The sequence below is a fragment of the Crinia signifera genome, chromosome 19 (assembly GCF_055691185.1).
Source record: "Crinia signifera chromosome 19, ASM5569118v1, whole genome shotgun sequence".
In the NCBI taxonomy this organism is placed as follows: Eukaryota; Metazoa; Chordata; class Amphibia; order Anura; family Myobatrachidae; genus Crinia; species Crinia signifera.
In genome coordinates, this window is record NC_139226.1 from 3,921,059 (window position 1) to 3,946,147 (window position 25,089).

Sequence of the window (25,089 nt, forward strand, 5' to 3'; positions counted from 1 at the left end):
TGTATATATATATATTTATATATATATATATATATATATACAGATATATATATATATATATATATATATATATATCTCTATATAGATATATATCTATATATATCTATATAGATATATATATATAGATATATATCTATATAGATATATATATATATATGTATATTATACACCAGTAAAGGTGAAGATAGCATTACCAACCAGTGCCTCTCACCTGTACCTGGCTGGGAGAGCTCTGGCACAGGAGGAGCATTACCTGCCGGCATCTCTCACCTGTACCTGGCTGGGAGAGCCCTGGCACAGGAGGAGCATTACCTGCCGGTGCCTCTCACCTGTACCTGGCTAGGAGAGCTCTGGCACAGGAGGATCATTACCTGCCGGCATCTCTCACCTGTACCTGGCTGGGAGAGCTCTGGCACAGGAGGATCATTACCTGCTGGTGTCTCTCACCTGTACCTGGCTGGGAGAGCTCTGGCACAGGAGGAGCATTACCTGTCAGCATCTCTCACCTGTACCTGGCTGGGAAAGCTCTGGCACAGGAGGAGCATTACCTGCCGGCATCTCTCGCCTGTACCTGGCTGGGAAAGCTCTGGCACAGGAGGATCATTACCTGCCAGCATCTCTCACCTGTACCTGGCTGGGAGAGCTCTGGCACAGGATCAGGGATCTGCAGACAATGCTGGGAGCGCAGAATACAGGGCAGGGATTGTGCAGCCATGAAGGTGACTGGACAGGAATTCACCTGCTGCTCATTCTTATTCTAAACACAGGACGCCCAGGGGCCGGTTCTGCCTGACTGCTCAAGGACATGTTAATAGCACCTGTAAACCATGGATGTGAGTATGAGAGTGTTTGGGGAAGCAGGAGGACGCTGGGGTGGGGGAGAGTGTTTGGGGAAGCAGGAGGACGCTGGGTTGGGGGAGAGTGTTTGGGGAAGCAGGAGGACGCTGGGTTGGGGGAGAGTGTTTGGGGAAGCAGGAGGACGCTGGGGTGGGGGAGAGTGTTTGGGGAAGAGTGAGGACACTGGGCTCAGGCAGCGGAGGTGTTGCTACCCATAGGAGGAGGAGAGAGACTGTGGGGCAGTGGAGGTGTTGCTACCCATAGGAGGAGAGGAGAGTCTGTGGGGCAGTGGAGGTGTTGCTACCCATAGGAGGAGAGAGACTGTGGGCCAGGTGTGATGATCTGGCTGGGATAACACCTGAGGGGGCAGCAGTTTGCATCGAGGAGTCTTCACCTGTGCACTAGGTACGTCCCAAACTCTCATAACTAGCTGGCACCTGTATAACCAGGAGCTTGCACATGATTGGGCAGAATCAGGGGGGTGCTGACAGATAGGTGTTGGAATTAGGAGTATAGATCTGGTGCATCTGTGTCAACACCAAGTATAGAGTCGGTACCAATATGCCGACACCATGTATAGAGCTGGTGCCTCTGTGAATATTACTGGATATACATTATTACTCTGTGTACATGACTGTTACTAATGATGACATAGACTAATACCCCGTGTACATGACTGTTACTAATGAAGACATAGACTGATATCCCTTGTACATGACTGTTACTAATGATGACATAGACTGATATCCCGTGTACATGACTGTTACTAATGATGACATAGACTAATATCCCGTGTACATGAATGTTACTAATGATGACATAGACTAATATCCCGTGTACGTGACTGTTACTAATGATGACATAGACTAATATCCCGTGTACATGACTGTTACTAATGATGACATAGACTAATATCCCGTGTACATGACTGTTACTAATGATGACATAGACTGATATCCCGTGTACATGACTGTTACTAATGATGACATAGACTAATACCCCGTGTACATGACTGTTACTAATGATGACATAGACTAATACCCCGTGTACATGACTGTTACTAATGATGACATAGACTAATACCCCGTATACATGACTGTTACTAATGATGACATAGACTAATATCCCGTGTACATGACTGTTACTAATGATGACATAGACTAATATCCCGTGTACATGACTGTTACTAATGATGACATAGACTAATACCCCGTGTACATGACTGTTACTAATGATGACATAGACTGATATCCCTTGTACATGACTGTTACTAATGATGACATAGACTGATATCCCGTGTACATGACTGTTACTAATGATGACATAGACTAATACCCCATGTACATGAATGTTACTAATGATGACATAGACTGATATCCCTTGTACATGACTGTTACTAATGATGACATAGACTGATATCCCGTGTACATGACTGTTACTAATGATGACATAGACTAATACCCCATGTACATGAATGTTACTAATGATGACATAGACTAATACCCCGTGTACATGACTGTTACTAATGATGACATAGACTAATATCCCGTGTACGTGACTGTTACTAATGATGACATAGACTAATATCCCGTGTACATGACTGTTACTAATGATGACATAGACTGATATCCCGTGTACATGACTGTTACTAATGATGACATAGACTAATATCCCGTGTACATGACTGTTACTAATGATGACCTAGACTAATATCCCGTGTACATGACTGTTACTAATGATGACATAGACTAATACCCCGTGTACATGACTGTTACAAATGATGAAATAGACTAATACCCCGTGTACATGACTGTTACTAATGATGACATAGACTAATACCCCATGTACATGACTGTTACTAATGATGAAATAGACTAATACCCCATGTACATGACTGTTACTAATAATGACATAGACTAATATCCCGTGTACATGACTGTTACTAATGATGACATAGACTAATACCCCGTGTACATGACTGTTACTAATGATGACATAGACTAATATCCCGTGTACATGACTGTTACTAATGATGACATAGACTAATATCCCGTGTACGTGACTGTTACTAATGATGACATAGACTGATATCCCGTGTACATGACTGTTACTAATGATGACATAGACTAATATCCCGTGTACATGACTGTTACTAATGATGACCTAGACTAATATCCCGTGTACATGACTGTTTCTAATGATGACATAGACTAATACCCTGTGTACATGACTGTTACTAATGATGACATAGACTAATATCCCGTGTACGTGACTGTTACTAATGATGACATAGACTAATATCCAGTGTACATGAATGTTACTAATGATGACATAGACTAATATCCAGTGTACATGAATGTTACTAATGATGACATAGACTAATATCCTGTGTACATGACTGTTACTGATGATGACATAGACTAATACCCCGTGTACATGATTGTTACTAATGATGACATAGACTAATATACCGTGTACATGACTGTTACTAATGATGACATAGACTAATACCCCGTGTACATGACTGTTACTAATGATGACATAGACTAATACCTGTGTACATGACTGTTACTAATGATGACATAGACTAATATCCCGTGTACGTGACTGTTACTAATGATGACATAGACTAATATCCCGTGTACGTGACTGTTACTAATGATGACATAGACTAATATCCTGTGTACGTGACTGTTACTAATGATGACATAGACTAATATCCCGTGTACGTGACTTTTACTAATGATGACATAGACTAATACCCCGTGTACATGACTGTTACTAATGATGTCATAGACTAATACCCCGTGTACGTGACTGTTACTAATGATGACATAGACTAATACCCCGTGTACGTGACTGTTACTAATGATGACATAGACTAATATCCCGTGTACGTGACTGTTACTAATGATGACATAGACTAATACCCCGTGTACGTGACTGTTACTAATGATGACATAGACTAATATCCCGTGTACATGACTGTTACTAATGATGACATAGACTAATATCCCGTGTACATGACTGTTACTAATGATGACATAGACTAATACCCCGTGTACATGACTGTTACTAATGATGACATAGACTAATATCCCGTGTACATGACTGTTACTAATGATGACATAGACTAATATCCCGTGTACATGACTGTTACTAATGATGACATAGACTAATATCCCGTGTACATGACTGTTACTAATGATGACATAGACTAATATCCCGTGTACATGACTGTTACTAATGATGACATAGACTAATATCCCGTGTACGTGACTGTTACTAATGATGACATAGACTAATATCCTGTGTACGTGACTGTTACTAATGATGACATAGACTAATATCCCGTGTACGTGACTTTTACTAATGATGACATAGACTAATACCCCGTGTACATGACTGTTACTAATGATGTCATAGACTAATACCCCGTGTACGTGACTGTTACTAATGATGACATAGACTAATACCCCGTGTACGTGACTGTTACTAATGATGACATAGACTAATATCCCGTGTACGTGACTGTTACTAATGATGACATAGACTAATACCCCGTGTACGTGACTGTTACTAATGATGACATAGACTAATATCCCGTGTACATGACTGTTACTAATGATGACATAGACTAATATCCCGTGTACATGACTGTTACCAATGATGACATAGACTGATATCCCGTGTACATGACTGTTACTAATGATGACATAGACTAATACCCCGTGTACATGACTGTTACTAATGATGACATAGACTAATATCCCGTGTACATGACTGTTACTAATGATGACATAGACTAATATCCCGTGTACATGACTGTTACTAATGATGACATAGACTAATATCCCGTGTACATGACTGTTACTAATGATGACATAGACTAATATCCCGTGTACATGACTGTTACTAATGATGACATAGACTAATATCCCGTGTACATGACTGTTACTAATGATGACATAGACTAATACCCCGTGTACGTGACTGTTACTAATGATGACATAGACTAATACCCCGTGTACATGACTGTTACTAATGATGACATAGACTAATCACCTTCTTGGTACATACAGTAGATAACTGGAATATATACTGTAGGTAATCCATAAAAGCCCCAATATAGATCCCACTGCCCAGGTGTCTGGTGCCACTGACCCACAACCATCTCCCCTATAAATCAGGGCCCCATTTCCCGGGGTGTAATTGATGCCCTATTAAAAACGGAAAAGAGATATGGGAGGGTTATTCTGGTTCACTCGCAAAGGCAAATTCACTCTCAAATAGACAAAACCATGTGCACTGCAGGTGGGGCAGATGTAACATGTGCAGAGAGAGTTAGATTTACTTCAAAGTGAGATCTATATTGCAGTGTAAAATAATGCAGACAGTATTTTCCCTGCACAGAAACAAAATAACTCACCCAAATCTAACTCTCTCTGCACATGTTACATCTGCCCCCCTGCAGTGCACATGGTTTTGTCCATTTGAGAAGCAATTTGCGTTTGCGAGTGAACCAGAATATGGGCCATGGTGCGTGTATAATAACATAATATGACGTACAGAGAGAGCACTGTCAGCACATAGCCAGTTTAAGGCAGGGTTGCCTACCCTCTCAGAGTCTCCTGAAAATCCCACTGCGCCCCCTGATCGCGGCCTTCTTACCCCGACCTCGGCATTTAAATGCTGCAATCCACGGGTCTCAGAAGAGGGGGCGGGGCTAAAATGTCACAACCGCGTCATTTTAGCCCCGCTCCCTCCACCGAGATCCGTGAATTTGGCTGTTTTACCATCCTGGGGGCGGGACTTAATAACGCCACGCTTAAGCCCCGCCCCACGAACTGCTGCTGAAGGAGAGTCTAAAAGTCGGCAACCCCGGTTTAAAGGGGGGGGGGGGATTCAGGGGATATTGTTCCCCAATCCCCCCCCCCCCCCCCCCCCCCTCCGGACAGAACACAATAACACTGGCTCTTCTGCCTCCTATCCTAGTGTGTATAATAACATAATAAGGGCCAGATGTATCAAGCTTCACAAAGTGATAAAATGGAGAGTGATAAACCACCAGCCAATCAGCTGCTAACTGTCATGTTACAAGCTGGGTTTGAAAAATAACAGGTAGGAGCTGATTGGCTGGTGGTTTTGAGAAGCTTGATACATCTGGTCCTATGACTTATAGAGAGAGCACTCTCCAGGTGGCCAGGTGACAACGGCCGGTGGGTCAGACTCACAAGGATACAGTCACCGGTGGGCAGATCAGGGAATTGCCCGGGTGGTGTGTGGGCCCTACATGACAGCCAGATGGTTATTATTACATCTCAGACACGAGGATGCATGATGGGTTTTCCATAAATAAATTGGACGTATAACACCCTCCGGAAATCCTGACACTTTCTGTACATTCCCCGTTATGCTGCTTTTCCAGTGTCGGCTGCTCTGGACGCACTTTGGGCTATCAGTGGGTATTAATAGTGCATCACTGTGAGCCCGGCCTGTGGAATGTGTTTGTGAGATTAATTGTAGAGCTGCGATAAAAGCAGAGGCAGATCCCAGATACACAGACAGTGACACAGAGTCCGGACTGTCCCTGCGACCTTGTGGAAGGTCACTGCATCCTCCTACTGCAGCCGACCCTGCTTATATACAGTCATAGTGTTACCCCCTCACCCCATCCCCCAGGGCTGGCAATAGAAATCTTGGGGCCCTGTACAATGAAATTTCTGGGGCCCCCACCTAATCCCAAATCCACACAACCCTCTTCTGCACGAGCCTCATTTAACCTTTCACTGCTCCAGATCCTGCTTCCAAGTGCGGACTTCTCTCATTCTCAGTCCTGCTGGCCTGGCTCCTGGCTGCTGCCTTCTGCTGGCCTGTCACTGTCACAAAAGAATGCCGAGCATCACGAGCAGGCACGGAACAGACGACCTGCGCTATAAAGTACAGGAGCCAGAGACTGAGGCCAAAGTGCCAGCGGCGGGTACGGCTGTGCGGCTGCAGCCACAGGCCGTGTTCACACACAGAGTAGATGGCTCAGAGCGTCGAACGGCAGTGCACGCACACAGTAGACAGCAGTGGCACACAGTGAGTCAGTCTCAGCCACACACAGATGGTACATAGTAGACGGCCGGGCCGCGAGGGTCACTGACAGGCCAGCTAGAACAGACGGTGGCCGTGATGGGGCATGGAAGCTCTGGGGCCCTTTAGATCGCTGGGGCCCGTCACACTTGTCCCCCTTGACCCCCCCTGTCGCCTGCCCTGCCATCCCCCATATGGCTGAGACATGGCTAGTGGCTGCAACATATACCATGGTGCAGGGTCACCCAGAGCAGCCACAGATCTGGCTCCTGTGTATATATTACTGTGTCAGATCTGGGGTGCCGGACGGGGTCCCGACAGGCATTTACCCGATGTCGGGATCCCGACTGTCAAAACACCGACAGCCGGGTTCCCGATGGCCGTCGGCTATGTTCCCTCGTGGGGGTCCACGACCCCCATAGAGGGAGAATAGAATAGGTGGCTCACGTAGCTAGCGTGGCGAGCGCAGCGAGCCTGCAAGGGGCTTAGTTGCACTCACCATGCTGTCTCGGTCCGGCAGGTCGGGATCCCGACGTCGGGCTAATGACTGTCAGACCCCTGTACCACACCCTCAGATCTGATGACCTCACTGCAATGCAGCCTTATATCGCTCAGGGTGGCTGCACAATGGTCTGTGTGCGATTCAGCACAGGACTCTGGGGAGCTGCAGAAGTGTGTCTTTACTAGCTGCAGTCATTCTGAACAATGGCTGCAGAGGCACTTCCTGTATAACAAACATTTCCTGTATAACAAACACTTCCTGTATAACAAACACTTCCTGCGCAACAAGCTGATGGGGGCTAATAGATACTAATAACACTGTTCCATACCTCACAACTGTCCCACTTGTCACGGAAACGTCCCATCTTTTTGGGACGTTTCCATGTCCTGGGACCGGGGGGGGGGGGGGGTGGGGGGGGGGTTGCTATTTGGGAATCCCCCTTTCACCCATGAATAGACACTGTGCGCATGAGCCTGAGGAGCTGGGGACACAGCTGCTAGCCACGCCCCCACAGCAGCCAAATGGGGGCGTGACCTCATGGGAATAGGCCACACACTCTTACCGCTAGGCCACGTCCCCATAATTTTAGGTGCGCGCCCTCGGGGTGCAAGGTGTACCTCTTACCGGCAGTCCAAAGGGGCTGAATAGATGGGCCAAGTGGTTCTGATCCGCCGTCAAATTCTATGTTTCTATGTATGCTGCTGTGTTACCTTATATTACATACTATTAGCGTACCTCATGTTACATGTTATACCCATACATTATACTGTACCCATAGTTATGTATATGATGTACTATATTCCCACACCATATATTATATACTAGCTCACATATCCTTATTTACCATGTACTTGTCCTAAATTATCTTGTACTGTAATTCGTTATGTGTTTTTTGCTCATTTATGTATTGTTAGGCGCTGTGGAACCCTTGTGGCACCATATAAATAAACAATGATAATAATAATAATATCCTATAACTGTCTGAGGGACAGAGATGAGCTGCTGGCTGTCGCCATCTGCTGGCTGAAGTACTGCATTACCTGGCTCAGCAGCCTAGTGATCTTCATCTCCCATCCTTCCCCATCGAGTCGGTCTGTGATTGGAGAACGGCTGCTGTCAATCACCGCATAAAGCACTTAGGGGCCCATTTATCAAATAATACTATATACAAAATAATATGCGCATATATGTTATATCCCCCAACTCTTGCGCACGTTGTGGGAGGCTCCGGATGTTCAGGTAGTCCCCCTGCTCCCACGGAATCATGGCCGGATCTCCCGCACCTTCCTTATGAAGTGGGCAGGATGAGGAGATTATACGCTTTATTTGTGGCTCTGCGTGTTGGGGGTGGGGCTAAATGAGCAACATTCTCTTGTGGTATACATACATATACATACATAAACATACATATATACATACACAAATACATATATACACATAAACACATATACATACATGCATTCATATATAAGTACTTATACATAAACACATACATACATATACATACATATACTGTATACATATATATATATATACATATACACACACACACACATATACTGTACATACATATACTGTAAATATATATACATACACTGTACATACATACATACATACATATACTGTACATACGTACATATACTGTACATACTTGCATACATCTCTTATATATTTGGCTACATCTGTCACGCAAAGTGTGTCTGGAGATATAACGCTGGGTGGAGCCTCTGACTCACATGACTGACTCACATGACAGAGAACCAGCCCAGTGAGCCCACAGACAGTGCCAAACACCCTCTGCCTCTCCATGTTACACAGCAAAGACACAGCTACTCACCAGACACACCAGGTGAGCGCCCCACACCTCCATACCTCCCAACATGACCCTCTCCAGGAGGGACAGAATGCTCTGTTTGTGGACTTCCATCTTAATTTATGATTGTCATCACCTGTCATTTTAAACAGGGTAATTGATAAGAAAGGTGTTTAAGCACAGGTGATGGTAATCCATAAATTAAGAAGAAAGTCCAGAAACAGAGCAATGTGTCCCTCCTGGAGAGGGTCATGTTGGGTATGCACCTCCCTCCCTCCCTCCCCCCCCCCATTCACGGCATCCCCACGATTAAATGGCACATGCAAAACACTGACATGGCTATGGTCGACAATGAAAAAGGTTGACAAGATTTATTTTTCACTTTTTCAATGTTTTAATATTCATTCTCATGTGTCGACATGGACACCAATGAAGTGCCACACTTATGTCAACATTTACATGTGTTGACCTTTCTGTGTTGATTTTTTCTTGTGGTGATTCGCGGCACCCCCCCACGACCCCCCTCCCGCGATTTGCAGCACACCCCCCGCAATTCGCGGCACCCCCGGTGACTCCCGCGATTCGCAGGCCCACCCCGTGACACGACCCCCCCTCCTGCGATTCGCGGCACCCCGTGACCCCCCCTCCCACTATTCGCGCCAACCCCCCGGGCCCCCCCTCCCGCGGTTCACGGTGCCCCCCACGACCCCCCCTACCACGATTCCCCACCCCTGACCCCCCCTCCATTTATTGCGGCAACCCCCCGCCCCCGCGACCCACCCTCCCGCGATTCACTGCAACCCCCCACGGCCCCCCCATCCCACGATTTGCGGCACCCAGACACCCCCCCCGCGACCCCCCCTCCCGCAATTCACGGCATCCACCCACGACCCCTCCTCCCGTGATTCACGGACACCCCTCACCTCCTCCCCCCCCACCCCCGCGCGCGATTCACGGCAACCCCAGGATTAAATGGCACATGCAAAACACTGGCACGGCTATGGTCGACAATGAAAAAGGTTTTTGAAGATTTATTTTTCTTTAGTTTTCATATTCATTCTCATGTGTCGACATGGACACCGATGAAGTGCCACACTTATGTCAACATTTACATGTGTTGAACTTTCTGTGTTGATTTTTTCTTGCAGCAATTTTTTTCCAGTGACAACTAAGAACTTTGTGCACGTCAACCTACACATCATCAACCAATTCTTTGTATAATATATAACACCTGTTCTGTTTTACTGTAGGTGTTTTAAGTCAGACCTTTTTCTGCTACTATTACTGTTTATGTAAATGCATTCTGAATGATAGCAACATCCTACCATACTTCTACAAGAATATATAACCAACTAGGTGATTCATCGCGCCCCGTGCCCCCCCCTCCCGCAATTCACGGACCCCCCGCGCACCCCCCCTCCCGTGATTCGCAACCCTCCCTCGCGCAATTCACGCCCCCTCCCACGCTTTGCGGAACCCCGCCCTCTCCCGCGATTTGCCGACACCTGCGCCCCCTCCCTCCCTTGATTCACAGCACCCCCCGCGCCCCTCCCGCAATTCACGGCACCCCTAAGCCCCTCTTTAGTCCCCCGTATACTCACACACCCCTATCACTACCCAGCTTCCTGCTCTCCTGAACCGTAACTTCCACCACTGGGGAGTCACTGACGCTGTTTTGCCCACATGCCCCTATCATGCCTCATAGCCCAGCCTCCTGCTCTCATGTACCCTAACTCCCACCCAGTAGGAGGAGACACTGACTAAGGGCCACCATCCTGTACTCCTGTACTGCCACGCTGGACCCTCACCCACTGGCAGAAGCTGCACAGTATCTCCCACCCTCCTCTTTAGTCCCCCTTATGCCCACACACCCCTATCACTACCCAGCCTCCTGTTTTCCTGTGTCGTGACCTCCGCCAGTGGGGAGCCGCTGACTCAGAAACACTCTACTATACTATTGCACACACACACACCTAAACAACATGCACACACAGCCCCCCCACACACACCCACAAATGTCACTGTACCATCCACACTATCAATGTACATCTTACTCTGTAACCGCTTTTTAATTAAACAAAACAATACACACCCCCTTCCACATCATATGCTCTCTATTTAACACATTTCACCTATAACTCAAGTTGCAATACAGGCCATCTTTCATACAATTCTAACCATCTTTCTCATTTACAAATGTTCACAAATTAAGGGGGCGCAGCCCCCTACGACGGTGTGAAGAGCGCCCGTAGGGCGCGATGAATCACCTAGTATATACATATACACTCTGGGTAAAGCAGCAATATTCCAGCCGGCGCTCAGAGACTGTACTGATGACGTTCTGTCTTGGCTCATGTCAGGTCTCTGTACCATCCATCTCACACACTGGGGCCCCTGGGATCCTACTCACTGGAGCCAGCACTATGGATGAACCTGGGATTGAACAAGGAGATGGTGAGGACAGAACACTGGTGCGGAAAGATGTTTTCAGACCTTGGCCTAAAACGCGTCAGTTGGTGAAAGGTGGGTATGCTCTGAAGGGCACTTTATACTGACCTCTGATGCCATATACTGAATTATGATGACCGGGTGCTCTCTGTACTGCTCTGTGATGACATATGACTGTGATGGCCTGGTGCTCTCTGTACTGCTCTGTGATGACATATGGCTTGTGATGGCCTGGTGCTCTCTGTATTGCTCTGCGATGACATATGACTTGTGATGGCCTGGTGCTCTCTGTACTGCTCTGCGATGACATATGACTGTGATGGCCTGGTGCTCTCTGTATTGCACTGCGATGACATATGACTTGTGATGGCCTGGTGCTCTCTGTACTGCTCTGCGATGAAATATGACTGTGATGGCCTGGTGCCCTCTCTACTGCTCTGCGATGACATATGACTTGTGATGGCCTGGTGCTCTCTGTATTGCTCTGCGATGACATATGACTTGTGATGGCCTGGTGCTCTCTGTACTGCTCTGCGATGACACATGACTGTGATGGCCTGGTGCCCTCTGTACTGCTCTGCGATGACATATGACTTGTGATGACCTGGTGCCCTCTGTACTGCTCTGCGATGACATATGACTTGTGATGACCTGGTGCCCTCTGTATTGCTCTGCGATGACATATGACTTGTGATGGCCTGGTGCTCTCTGTATTGCTCTGCGATGACATATGGCTTGTGATGGCCTGGTGCTCTCTGTACTGCTCTGCGATGACATATGACTGTGATGGCCTGGTGCCCTCTGTATTGCTCTGCGATGACATATGACTTGTGATGGCCTGGTGCTCTCTGTATTGCTCTGCGATGACATATGACTTGTGATGGCCTGGTGCTCTCTGTACTGCTCTGCAATGACATATGACTGTGATGACCTGGTGCCCTCTGTATTACTCTTCGATGACATATGACTGTGATGACGGGGGTGCTCTCTGTACTGCTCTGTGATGACATATGACTTGTGATGGCCTGGTGCTCTCTGTACTGCTCTGTGATGACATATGACTGTGATGGCCTGGTGCTCTCTGTATTGCACTGCGATGACATATGACTGTGATGACCTGGTGCCCTCTGTACTGCTCTGCGATGACATATGACTTGTGATGACCTGGTGCCCTCTGTATTGCTCTGCGATGACATATGACTTGTGATGGCCTGGTGCTCTCTGTATTGCTCTGCGATGACATATGGCTTGTGATGGCCTGGTGCTCTCTGTACTGCTCTGCGATGACATATGACTGTGATGACCTGGTGCCCTCTGTACTGCTCTGCAATGACATATGACTTGTGATGACCTGGTGCCCTCTGTACTGCTCTGCGATGACATATGACTTGTGATGACCTGGTGCCCTCTGTATTGCACTGCGATGACATATGACTTGTGATGACCTGGTGCTCTCTGTACTGCTCTGCAATGACATATGACTGTGATGACCTGGTGCCCTCTGTATTACTCTTCGATGACATATGACTGTGATGACGGGGGTGCTCTCTGTACTGCTCTGTGATGACATATGACTTGTGATGGCCTGGTGCTCTCTGTACTGCTCTGTGATGACATATGACTGTGATGGCCTGGTGCTCTCTGTATTGCACTGCGATGACATATGACTGTGATGGCCTGGTGCCCTCTGAACTGCTCTGCGATGACATATGACTTGTGATGGCCTGGTGCTCTCTGTATTGCTCTGCGATGACATATGACTTGTGATGGCCTGGTGCTCTCTGTATTGCTCTGTGATGACATATGACTTGTGATGTCCTGGTGCTCTCTGTACTGCTCTGCGATGACATATAACTGTGATGGCTTGGTGCTCTCTGTATTGCACTGCGATGCCATATGACTGTGATGACCTGGTGCCCTCTGTATTACTCTGCAATGACATATGACTTGTGATGACCTGGTGCCCTCTGTATTACTCTGCAATGACATATGACTGTGATGGCCTGGTGCCCTCTGTATTGCACTGCAATGACATATGACTTGTGATGACCTGGTGCTCTCTGTACTGCTCTGCAATGACATGTGACTTGTGAAGGCCTGGTGCCCTCTGTATTGCACTACGATGACATATGACTGTGATGGCCTGGTGCTCTCTGTATTGCTCTGCGATGACATATGACTTGTGATGGCCTGGTGCTCTCTGTATTACTCTGCGATGACATATGACTGTGATGGCCTGGTGCCCTCTGTATTGCACTGTGATGACATATGACTTGTGATGACCTGGTGCTCTCAGTACTGCTCTGCGATGACATATGACTGTGATGGCCTGGTGCCCTCTGTATTGCACTGCGATGACATATGACTGTGATGGCCTGGTGCCCTCTGTACTGCTCTGTGATGACATATGACTGTGATGACCTGGTGCTCTCTGTACTGCTCTGCGATGACATATGACTGTGATGACCTGGTGCCCTCTGTATTACTCTGCGATGACATATGACTGTGATGGCCTGGTGCCCTCTGTATTGCACTGCGATGACATATGACTGGTGATGACCTGGTGCTCTCTGTATTGCACTGCGATGACATATGACTGTGATGACCTGGTGCTCTCTGTACTGCTCTGTGATGACATATGACTGTGATGTCCTGGTGCCCTCTGTACTGCTCTGTGATGACATATGAGTGTGATGGCCTGGTGCTCTCAGTATTGCACTGCGATGACATATGACTGTGATGGCCTGGTGCTCTCAGAATTGCACTGCGATGACATATGACTTGTGATGGCCTGGTGCTCTCTGTACTGCTCTGTGATGACATATGACTTGTGATGACCTGGTGCCCTCTGTACTGCTCTGTGATGACATATGACTGTGATGGCCTGGTGCTCTCTGTACTGCTCTGCGATGACATATGACTGTGATGGCCTGGTGCTCTCTGTACTGCTCTGTGATGACATATGACTGTGATGACCTGGTGCCCTCTGTATTGCTCTGCGATGACATATGACTGTGATGGCCTGGTGCCCTCTGTACTGCTCTGCGATGACATATGACTGTGATGGCCTGGTGCCCTCTGTACTGCTCTGTGATGACATATGAGTGTGATGGCCTGGTGCCCTCTTTATTGCTCTGCGATGACATATGACTTGTGATGACCTGGTGCCCTCTGTACTGCTCTGCGATGACATATGACTGTGATGACCTGGTGCCCTCTGTACTGCTCTGTGATGACATATGAGTGTGATGGCATGGTGCTCTCTGTATTGCACTGCGATGACATATGACTGTGATGGCGTGGTGCCCTCTGTATTGCTCTGTGATGACATGTGACTTGTGAAGGCCTGGTGCTCTCTGTACTGCTCTGTGATGACATATGACTGTGATGTCCTGGTGCCCTCTTTATTGCTCTGCGATGACATGTGACTTGTGAAGGCCTGGTGCTCTCTGTACTGCTAGAGCACTGTCTACAAAGGGGTGATTCGGGGATACATTATGGATTTCCTGTTGGACGGCCACGTGCTGACCAGTTCCTCTCTTTGCCTCCACAGTTTGTCTGCAAGCAGTGAAAGGGATCCTGTTCCGGGTCGGAGAAGACTGGTATTTTCTCTTTGTGCTGGGAGTCATCATGGCCCTGATCAGCTTCACAATGGACTTCACTGTCTCCAAAATGTTAAATAGTAAAAGTTTTCTATTGTTTCTCAAAGGAGGGCAGAAGGGGATAGGAGGGCAACTGTCCTAGATGTCACTCACTAGGGATCAGGGTCACCACTGGGAGGGGGGATGGTGCAGATAATGAAGCCCCTGGGTGGCGCTATACCTGGTGCCAATGGCCCATATGGATAGTCACTACTAGGCTTCAGGAGACAACATAGCATTAAGCACCATCATCTTGCAGGAGCAGAACCATCATGGCCCCTCACATCAGGGGTCCATAGTGTGTATGACTACTGCCCAATATCGCCCAACACTGCCGACACTCTAACCTCGCTCCCGTAGGAATCCCAAATGGCCCTCACACCTGTAGGCTATAATTGTTTCATATGGACTAATCTATTGCTGCAAATGTTCTCAGGTTCTCAGAGGACCACCAGCCTAGACTCCGCCATTACCACGAGGCGGAACAACGAGGTTCTTGGCTTCTGGACGAGCCCCCAATACAGATCCCCGGCCCCTTTTTACTATACGTGTACCTGGCCTACCTAACCTGAATTCTCCCCTCACAGCTCACCGGTGGCTCCACCAGGAACTACGGGAGAACTTACTGCTCCAGTACCTCTCATGGATTGTGTACCCTACGGCCCTGGTCGCCTTCTCCACTGGTTTTTCCCAGAGCATCACTCCTCACTCGGGAGGTAAGGGGGGTATATTACATGTTTCAGATGCAGGAGGGGGGTACAACTACAGACCAGGCCCACCTGGCAGGAGACGTGGACCCCTCAGAGACAGTGTGGCTCCTTCCTGGTAACAGTAGACGGTATGTTGTGTGGTGTCCAACGTTGTTATGGGGTCCCTAGTGAATGGTAGGATGATGTCATCCTTCGGGAACTGTCAGTGTTCTGATGCATGATATCAGAGTCCCTGGTGCTGTCCTCGGAGCAGATGTGTGGCCACGGCTTCAGGTCCTGGTGATAGTCTCAGGGAAGCAGAGGATGCCCTGACCATAGTCCATATAGGCAGAAGCCTACAGCCTTTATAAAACACCCCCACTGATGAGGCCTCTGCCCGGCCAGCTGAGCCCACAATGGGGCATTGGAAAGAAACATTTACATTTAAGGACTATATTGATTTACCCGCAGGGTCTGGCATCCCGGAACTGAAGACCATCCTAACCGGGGTCATTCTGTCGGAATATTTAACCATCAAGAACTTTGGGGCGAAGGTCGTGGGACTGACCTGCACCCTGTCCGCAGGCAGTGTCATGTTCCTGGGCAAAGTGGTGAGTGCTGCGCTCATTGTGTAGGGATGATGGGGTGGTTGTGACATCATGATCAATAACAAGGCCCCGTTTTGTCTCCTCCAGGGCCCCTTTGTGCACCTGTCCAGCATGATCGCAGCCTACCTGGGACGGATGAGGTCCTCCGTCATCGGAGACTATGAGGTCTGATCGCAGCTTCCCCTCTGAAATGTAATAAATGACCCATGGCACAAATAACAACACTAGGAATCACTACCTGCAGAATGCCACAAACCTGCCAGGAGACACTGCAGCCCCCAGTCACGTCTGTGTCATATCTAGTATTATATGGCGGGTTCAAAGCCTGTCGCACTGACGGCTTCTGCAATGTACATTCACTTTGAGCTGTGACAGTTTTTAGCCCACAAACTCTCCACCCCACCCCCCCCCGTACCTATCTGCTCCTACCTCCAATCTCACAGCTCCCTCTCTCCATATCCAGCAAGTATGAAACAGATCAGTGTCCCTGCAAAAATTGCTTTCATTTTCTGTTATGACATAATATAGTACACAAAGGAGTAATTTGGTTCGTCGAGTGGCCTCTAGTGGTCTCACTCATAGAGGTGAGGAGCAGTTAGCCTTTTATATATATAGAGATGTCGCTGTTTAAGACAGATGATTGACTCCATTATAACACAGCTTTTCGGCTCTCGGGGGCTGCGAGTGGCACCTAATATCTGATAGTCTTCCAGCCATTCCATCTATGAGTTCTCTACCCCTCCCTATCAGACTCTCCGCCTCTTTACAAAACTGCAACAGTTCCTCCCCAAACCAGGCCAACCCTCACCCTATCCCTCTGGTCCATCTGTGTCACCCCTGTCCATACTTGCCTACCTTCCTGGGATGGCCGGGAGGGTCCTGAGAATTAGGTCCGCCTATCGGTCCCCCGAGAAGGTGGGCAAGTCCCGAATTGCATCATCGTGGCCCCACCCCCTGCTGTGAAATGCCTTTAATACAAGCATTTTACAGCAGGGGGTAGGGCCACAATGATGAGATCGCAGTGGACAAGCCCCCAAACAAGTCTCATCAGGTTGGCCCCACCCCTTTCTCAGCATGGACGCCGGTCCCACCCCCTTTTCCTTCTAGTTGGCTTTCCTCTCCCAGAAAGGACAGAACAAAAGTAGGTAACCCTGTCTGTCTGCCCCTCACGAGCAGGGCCCTCTTCCCCCATGTGCTTTTCCTTCTCTTACTTTGACTCTCAAACATTTGTGTATGTACTTTGTTAGGTGCTGCAGATCCCTTGTGGAGCCATATAGATGTGGGATAATAGTAATAATAATAATATACTGACCAACTTGTAGTGACTATCCCTGTTATAGCCAGCAGGTGGCAGTGTGGTCTGCCCATTGCATCCCCTATATGCAGACTATCCCTTGTCCCTGTATAAGGGGTGTGTGTACCAGCCCGCGCTGGTACACACACCCCTTTTTTCCTATACGTTTTGAGGACCTGACAAGTCCTAGTACCAGCTGCAGATAGTAGCGCACTGATCACCTCCCCCCTTTTTTTTCTCTTGTCCCTGTATAAGATGCGCGCGAGGTCTTTACAACTAGGTCACCTAAGAAAGAAAAACTCTGTACTAACGTGAAGAAAAAACCCCAATAAATAAAATATTGCATGCAGCTGGGGTAGCTTTTGCCAATACAACGTGTAATCAGCGCCAGAACCTGACAACGGTAGGATACATGACTATTGGGCTGACTGAGTGTTGTTAGCAAAGCAAAAAAAGCATACAAATGGTTAATGCTGCACTGCATGGGGGCAGATGTAACACGTGCAGAGAGAGTTAGATTTGGGTGGGGTGTGTTCTTACTGAAATCTAAATTGCAATGTAAGAATAAAGCAGTCAGTATTTACCCTGCACAGAAACAATATAATTGTTATATTCCGCCTCATTCTCTCCACAGAACAAGAGTAAGGAGCATGAGATGCTGGTGGCGGCGGCTGCAGTCGGCATATCTACCGTGTTTGGCGCTCCCATCAGCGGTAGGAAATGGCCTCATTATCAGACAGTGTCTCTCCTGTATATGCACCATTATAACTGACATGCTATGGCGAGACCACTGGAAATGAGTGTCAGCTTATGGGAATAGCCCCTGTGTGTGTCTCTTTGCAGGGGTATTGTTCAGCGTGGAGGTGATGTCATCGCATTTCGCTGTACGGAACTACTGGCGCGGATTCTTCGCTGCCACCTGTGGAGCCTTCATGTTCCGCCTTTTAGCCGTCTTCAACAGTGAACAGGGTAATGAGGCCGCACACGGGCCACCCCCGTCTCTCTTCTCCATGTGTTCTGCACAATTGTTCTACCGGGCACAGTATCCTGATTCAGTGCTGGTGCGAGTGAGTGCTGTACTGGTCAGTGCTGTGCTGGTCAGTGCTGTGCTGGTCAGTGCTGTGCTGGTCAGTGCTGTGTTGGTCAGTGCTGTACTGGTCAGTGCTGTGTTGGTCAGTGCTGTGCTGGTCAGTGCTGTGCTGGTCAGTGCTGTGTTGGTCAGTGCTGTACTGGTTAGTGCTGTGTTGGTCAGTGCTGTGTTGGTCAGTGCTGTACTGGTCAGTGCTGTGTTGGTCAGTGCTGTACTGGTTAGTGCTGTGTTGGTCAGTGCTGTGTTGGTCAGTGCTATACCGGTCAGCAGGGCTTAAAGTGGTTTGGGAGAGGTGGCGGAACTCATTTCTCTTGCCCCTCCATCTCCCCATTAGGTGGAGCCCAGTGCCAGGGTTTTTGGCACCCCTGCAAGCTACAAAATTTGTGCCCTACCTTCTATACTTTATAAAGGGACAGTGGTCTCACAATAGTATCCCCAATTCTAATTATACCACACAGTAGCACAAATCATATTCACATTACACTGCATGTAGTCACCCTGATTCATATTACAACACAAAGTAGTGCCCCTTATTCACATTATGATACACATTAATGCCCCTTATTAAAGTTACGCTACCCAGTAGTACTCTTTATACATGTATGCCACGCAGTAGTGTCTCTTACACATAATTGCTTATACACATAATACCAACAGCAGTAGTACCAGTTACACATATCGGTCTCTGTTCCTCCAGCAGCTTCCTCTCCTCTCTTCCTCACTTCAGGGGTGGGAATGGCATGACATAAAAGGGGGTTGCTGGGACAGAATTTTCTCTTGGAATTATTGTGCATGGCTGTGGAGGAGGTGGAACTGAGTTCCCCCTACCATTAGAGGTGGTGGAACTCAGTTCCACCCAGTTCCCCCTTACTTTAACCACTGCCAGTCAGTGCTGTACTGGTCAATACTGTGCTGGTCAGTGCTGAGCTTGTGAGTGCTGTACTGGTCAATGCTGTGCTAGTCAGAATGCAGGGGGGAGAGCATATTGTAGCGGGGGAGAGGAAAGTGCAGAGGGGGGTAGGAGAGTGTAGTGGGTAGAATGTAGAGCGGGAGAGGAGAGTGCAGCAGGTAGAATGTACAGGGGGGAGAGGAGAGTATAGCGGTAGAAAGTAGAGTGGGAGAGGAGAGTACAGCAGGAAGAATGTTGAGTAGGAGAGGAGAGTGTAGCAGGTAGAATGTACAGGGGGGAGAGGAGAGTGTAGTGGGTAGAATGTAGAGCAGGAGAGGAGTGTGCAGCAGGTAGATTGTAGAGCGGGAGAGGAGAGTGTAGTGGAATAATGTAGAGCGGGAGAGGAGAGTGCAGCAGGTAGAATGTAGAGCGGGAGAGGAGAGTGCAGCAGGTAGAATGTAGAGCGTCAGAGGAGAGTATAGCAGCTAGAATGTAGAGCAGGAGAGGAGAGTGTAGTGGGTAGAATGTAGAGCGGGAGAGGAGAGTTCAGCAGGTAGAATGTAGAGCAAGAGAGGAGAGTGCAGCAGGTAAAATGTAGAAAGGATGAGGAGAGTGCAGCAGGTAGAATATAGAGTGGGAGAGGAGAGTGTAGTGGGTAGAATTTAGAGTGTGAGAGGAGAGCATAGCAGGTAGAATGTAGAGCGGGAAAGGAGAGTGCAGCGGGTAAAATGTAGAGCAGGAGAGTAGTGGGTAGAATGTAGAGCGGGAGAGGAGAGTGCAGCAGGTATAATGTAGAGCGGGAGAGGAGAGTAGGGGGTAGAATGTAGAGCGGGAGAGGAGAGTGCAGCAGGTAGAATGTAGAGCGGGAGAGGAGAGTGCAGCGGCTAGAATGTAGAGCGGGAGAGGAGAGTACAGCGGGTAGAATGTGGAGCAGGAGAGGAGAGTACTGGGTAGAATGTAGAGCGGGAGAGGAGAGTGCAGCAGGTAGAATGTAGAGCTGGAGAGGAGAGTGCAGCAGGTAGAATGTAGAGCGGGAGAGGAGAGTGCAGCGGGTAGAATGTAGAGCGGGAGAGGAGAGTACAGCGGGTAGAATGTGGAGCAGGAGAGGAGAGTACTGGGTAGAATGTAGAGCGGGAGAGGAGAGTGCAGCAGGTAGAATGTAGAGCTGGAGAGGAGAGTGCAGCAGGTAGAATGTAGAGCGGGAGAGGAGAGTGCAGCGGGTAGAATGTAGAGCGGGAGAGGAGAGTGCTGTGGGTAGAATGTAGAGCAGGAGAGGAGAGTACAGCAGGTAGAATGTAGAGCAGGAGAGGAGAGTGCAGCAGGTAGAATGTGGAACGGTGAGGAGAGTGCAGCAGGTAGAATGTAGAGCGGGAGAGGAGAGTGTAGTGGGTAGAATGTAGAGTGTGAGAGGAGAGCATAGCAGGTAGAATGTAGAGTGGGAGAGGAGAGTGCAGCAGGTAGAATGTAAAGCTGGAGAGGAGAGTGCAGCAGGTAGAATGTAGAGAGGGAGAGGAGAGTGCAGCGGGTAGAATGTAGAGCGGGAGAGGAGAGTGCTGTGGGTAGAATGTAGAGCAGGAGAGGAGAGTGCAGCAGGTAGAATGTAGAGCGGGAGAGGAGAGTATAGCAGGTAGAATGTAGAGCAGGAGAGGAGAGTGCAGCAGGTAGAATGTGGAGCGGGAGAGGAGAGTGCAGCAGGTAGAATGTAGAGTGGGAGAGGAGAGTGTAGTGGGTAGAATGTAGAGTGTGAGAGGAGAGCATAGCAGGTAGAATGTAGAGTGGGAGAGGAGAGTGTAGTGGGCAGAATGTAGAGCGGGAGAGGAGAGTATGGGGAAGAAAGTAGAGCGGGAGAGGAGAGTGCAGCAGGTAGAATGTAGAGCGGGAGAGGAGAGTGCAGCTGGTAGAATGTGGAGCGGGAGAGGAGAGTGCAGAGGATAGAATGTAGAGCGGGAGAGGAGAGTGCAGCGGGTAGAATGTAGAGCGGGAGAGGAGAGTGCAGCAGGTAGAATGTAGAGCGGGAGAGAAGAGTGCAGTGGGTAGAATGTAGAGCGGGAGAGGAGAGTGCAGCGGGTAGAATGTTTTATGACTATACATAACACAGGAATGTAATGTATAGTTATGTATTAGTGATTGGCTGGTCAGTAACCCCCCTCCCCGTGTATCCCCTACAGAGACCATCGCAGCTGTGTTCAAGACCAACTTTAAGATCTCATTTCCCTTCGACCTCCCTGAGACTTTCTTCTTCATGATATTGGGGTAAGGATGAACGTTCCGCAGTATATACTGTACATATGCAGTGTGTGGTACGCAGGAAGACCGGTGCCTGAACCCCAACTACCGCAGGGAGACCGGTGCTTGAACCCCGACTACCGCAGTGAGACACCGGTGCCTGAACCCCAACTACCACATGGGAGACCGGTGCCTGAACCCCAACTACCGCAGGGAGACCGGTGCCTGAACCCCAACTACCGCAGGGAGACCGGTGCCTGAACCCCAACTACCGCAGGGAGACCGGTGCCTGAACCCCAACTACCGCAGTGAGACACCGGTGCCTGAACCCCAACTACTGCAGGGGAGACCAGTGCCTGAATCCCGACTACCACAGGGAGACCGGTGCCTGAATCCCGACTACCGCAGGGAGACCGGCACCTGAACCCCGACTACCACATGGGAGACCAGTGCCTGAACCCCGAATACCGCAGGGAGACCGGTGCCTGAACCCCAACTACCGCAGGGAGACCGGTGCCTGAACCCCAACTACCGCAGGGAGACCGGTGCCTGAACCCCAACTACCGCAGGGAGACCGGTGCCTGAACCCCAATTACCGCAGTGAGACACCGGTGCCTGAACCCCAGCTACCGCAGGGAGACCAGTGCCTGAATCCCGACTACCACAGGGAGACCGGTGCCTGAATACCGACTACCGCAGGGAGACCGGCACCTGAACCCCGACCACCACATGGGAGACCAGTGCCTGAACCCCGACTACCGCAGGGAGACCGGTGCCTGAACCCCGACTACCGCAGGGAGACCGGTGCCTGAATCCCCACTACCGCAGGGAGACCTGTGCCTGAACCCCGACTACCGCAGGGACACCGGTGCCTGAACACCAACTACTGCAGGGAGAGCGGTGCCTGAATCCCGACTACCGTAGGGAGACCGGTTCCTGAATCCCGACTAACGCAGGGAGACCGGTGCCTGAATCCCGACTACGGCAGGGACACCGGTGCCTGAACCCCGACTACAGCAGGGAGAGCGGTGCCTAAACCCCGACTACCGCAGGGACACCGGAGCCTGAATCCCAACTACCGCAGGGAGACCGGTGCCTGAATCCCGACTACCGCAGGGGAGACCGGTGCCTGAATCCCGACTACCGCAGGGAGACCGCTGCCTGAACCCCTACTACCACAGGGGAGACCAGTGCCTGAACCCCGACTACTGTAGGGAGACCGGTGCCTGAACCCCGACTACTGTAGGGAGACCGGTGCCTGAACCCCTACTACCACAGGGGAGACCAGTGCCTGAACCCCGACAACCGCAGGGAGACCAGTGCCTGAACCTCGACTACCGCAGGGAGACCGGTGCCTGAACCCCCAACTACCGCAGGGAGACCGGTGCCTGAACCCCGACTACCGCAGGGAGACCGGTGCCTGAACCCCGACTACCGCAGGGAGACCGGTGCCTGAACCCCAACTACCTCGGGAACACCGGTGCCTGATTCCCGACTACCGCAGGGAGACCGGTGCCTGAACCCGGACTACCTCGGGAGACCGGTGCCTGAATCTTGACTACCACAGGGAGACCGGTGCCTGAATCCCAACTACCTCAGGAAGACCGTTGCCTGAATCCCGACTACCGCATGGAGACCGGTGCCTGAACCTTGATTACCGCATGGATACCGGTGCCTGAATCCCGACTACCGCAGGGGAGACCGGTGCCTGAACCCCCAACTACCGCAGGGGAGACCGGTGCCTGAATCCCGACTACTGCAGGGAGACCGGTGCCTGAACCCCAACTACTTCGGGGAGACCGGTGCCTGAATCCCGACTACCTCGGGAACAGCAGTGCCTGATTCCCGACTACCGCAGGGAGACCGGTGCCTGAATCTCGACAACCGCAGGGATACCAGTGCCTGAACCTCGACTACCGCAGGGAGACCGGTGCCTGAACCCCCAACTACCGCAGGGAGACCGGTGCCTGAACCCCGACTACCGCAGGGAGACCGGTGCCTGAACCCCCAACAACCGCAGGGGAGACCGGTGCCTGAATCCCGACTGATGCAGGGAGACCGGTGCCTGAACCCCAACTACCTCGGGAACACCGGTGCCTGATTCCCGACTACCGCAGGGAGACTGGTGCCTGAACCCGGACTACCTCCGGAGACCGGTGCCTGAATCTTGACTACCACAGGGAGACCGGTGCCTGAATCCCGACTACCTCAGGAAGACCGTTGCCTGAATCCCGACTACCGCATGGAGACCGGTGCCTGAACCTTGATTACCGCATGGATACCGGTGCCTGAATCCCGACTACCGCAGGGGAGACCGGTGCCTGAACCCCCAACTACCGCAGGGGAGACCGGTGCCTGAATCCCGACTACTGCAGGGAGACCGGTGCCTGAACCCCAACTACTTCGGGGAGACCGGTGCCTGAATCCCGACTACCTCGGGAACACCAGTGCCTGATTTCCGACTACCGCAGGGAGACCGGTGCCTGAACCCGGACTACCTCAGGAGACCGGTGCCTGAATCTTGACTACCACAGGGAGACCGGTGCCTGAATCCCGACTACCTCAGGAAGACCGTTGCCTGAATCCCGACTACCACAGGGAGACCGGTGCCTGAACTTTGATTACCGCATGGATACCGGTGCCTGAATCCCGACTACCGCAGGGTGACCGGTGCCTGAACCTTGATTACCGCATGGATACCGGTGCCTGAACCCCCAACTACCGCAGGGGAGACCAGTGCCTGAATCCCGACTACTGCAGGGAGACCGGTGCCTGAACCCCAACTACTTCGGGGAGACCGGTGCCTGAATCCCGACTACCTCGGGAACACCGGTGCCTGATTCCCGACTACCGCAGGGAGACCGGTGCCTGAACCCGGACTACCTCGGGAGACCGGTGCCTGAATCTTGACTACCACAGGGACACCGGTGCCTGAATCCCGACTACCTCAGGAAGACCGTTGCCTGAATCCCGA

At 50.0% G+C, this 25,089-nt stretch overlaps 1 protein-coding gene across 1 annotated transcript in view; it reads left to right on the forward strand.

Moving 5' to 3' along the window:
* The first annotated feature begins 704 nt into the window (after positions 1-704).
* Positions 705-25,089, forward strand: part of CLCNKA (chloride voltage-gated channel Ka) — a 37,867-nt gene continuing 13,482 nt past the window's right edge. The window contains exons 1-9 of the mRNA XM_083161827.1: positions 705-833; positions 11,591-11,753; positions 15,232-15,360; positions 15,907-16,035; positions 16,480-16,619; positions 16,704-16,781; positions 18,545-18,623; positions 18,754-18,879; positions 22,058-22,142. Of these exons, the coding sequence (XP_083017953.1) occupies positions 828-833; positions 11,591-11,753; positions 15,232-15,360; positions 15,907-16,035; positions 16,480-16,619; positions 16,704-16,781; positions 18,545-18,623; positions 18,754-18,879; positions 22,058-22,142 (935 nt within the window). The 5' untranslated portion in view covers positions 705-827. The remainder of the gene's footprint in view (positions 834-11,590; positions 11,754-15,231; positions 15,361-15,906; positions 16,036-16,479; positions 16,620-16,703; positions 16,782-18,544; positions 18,624-18,753; positions 18,880-22,057; positions 22,143-25,089) is intronic.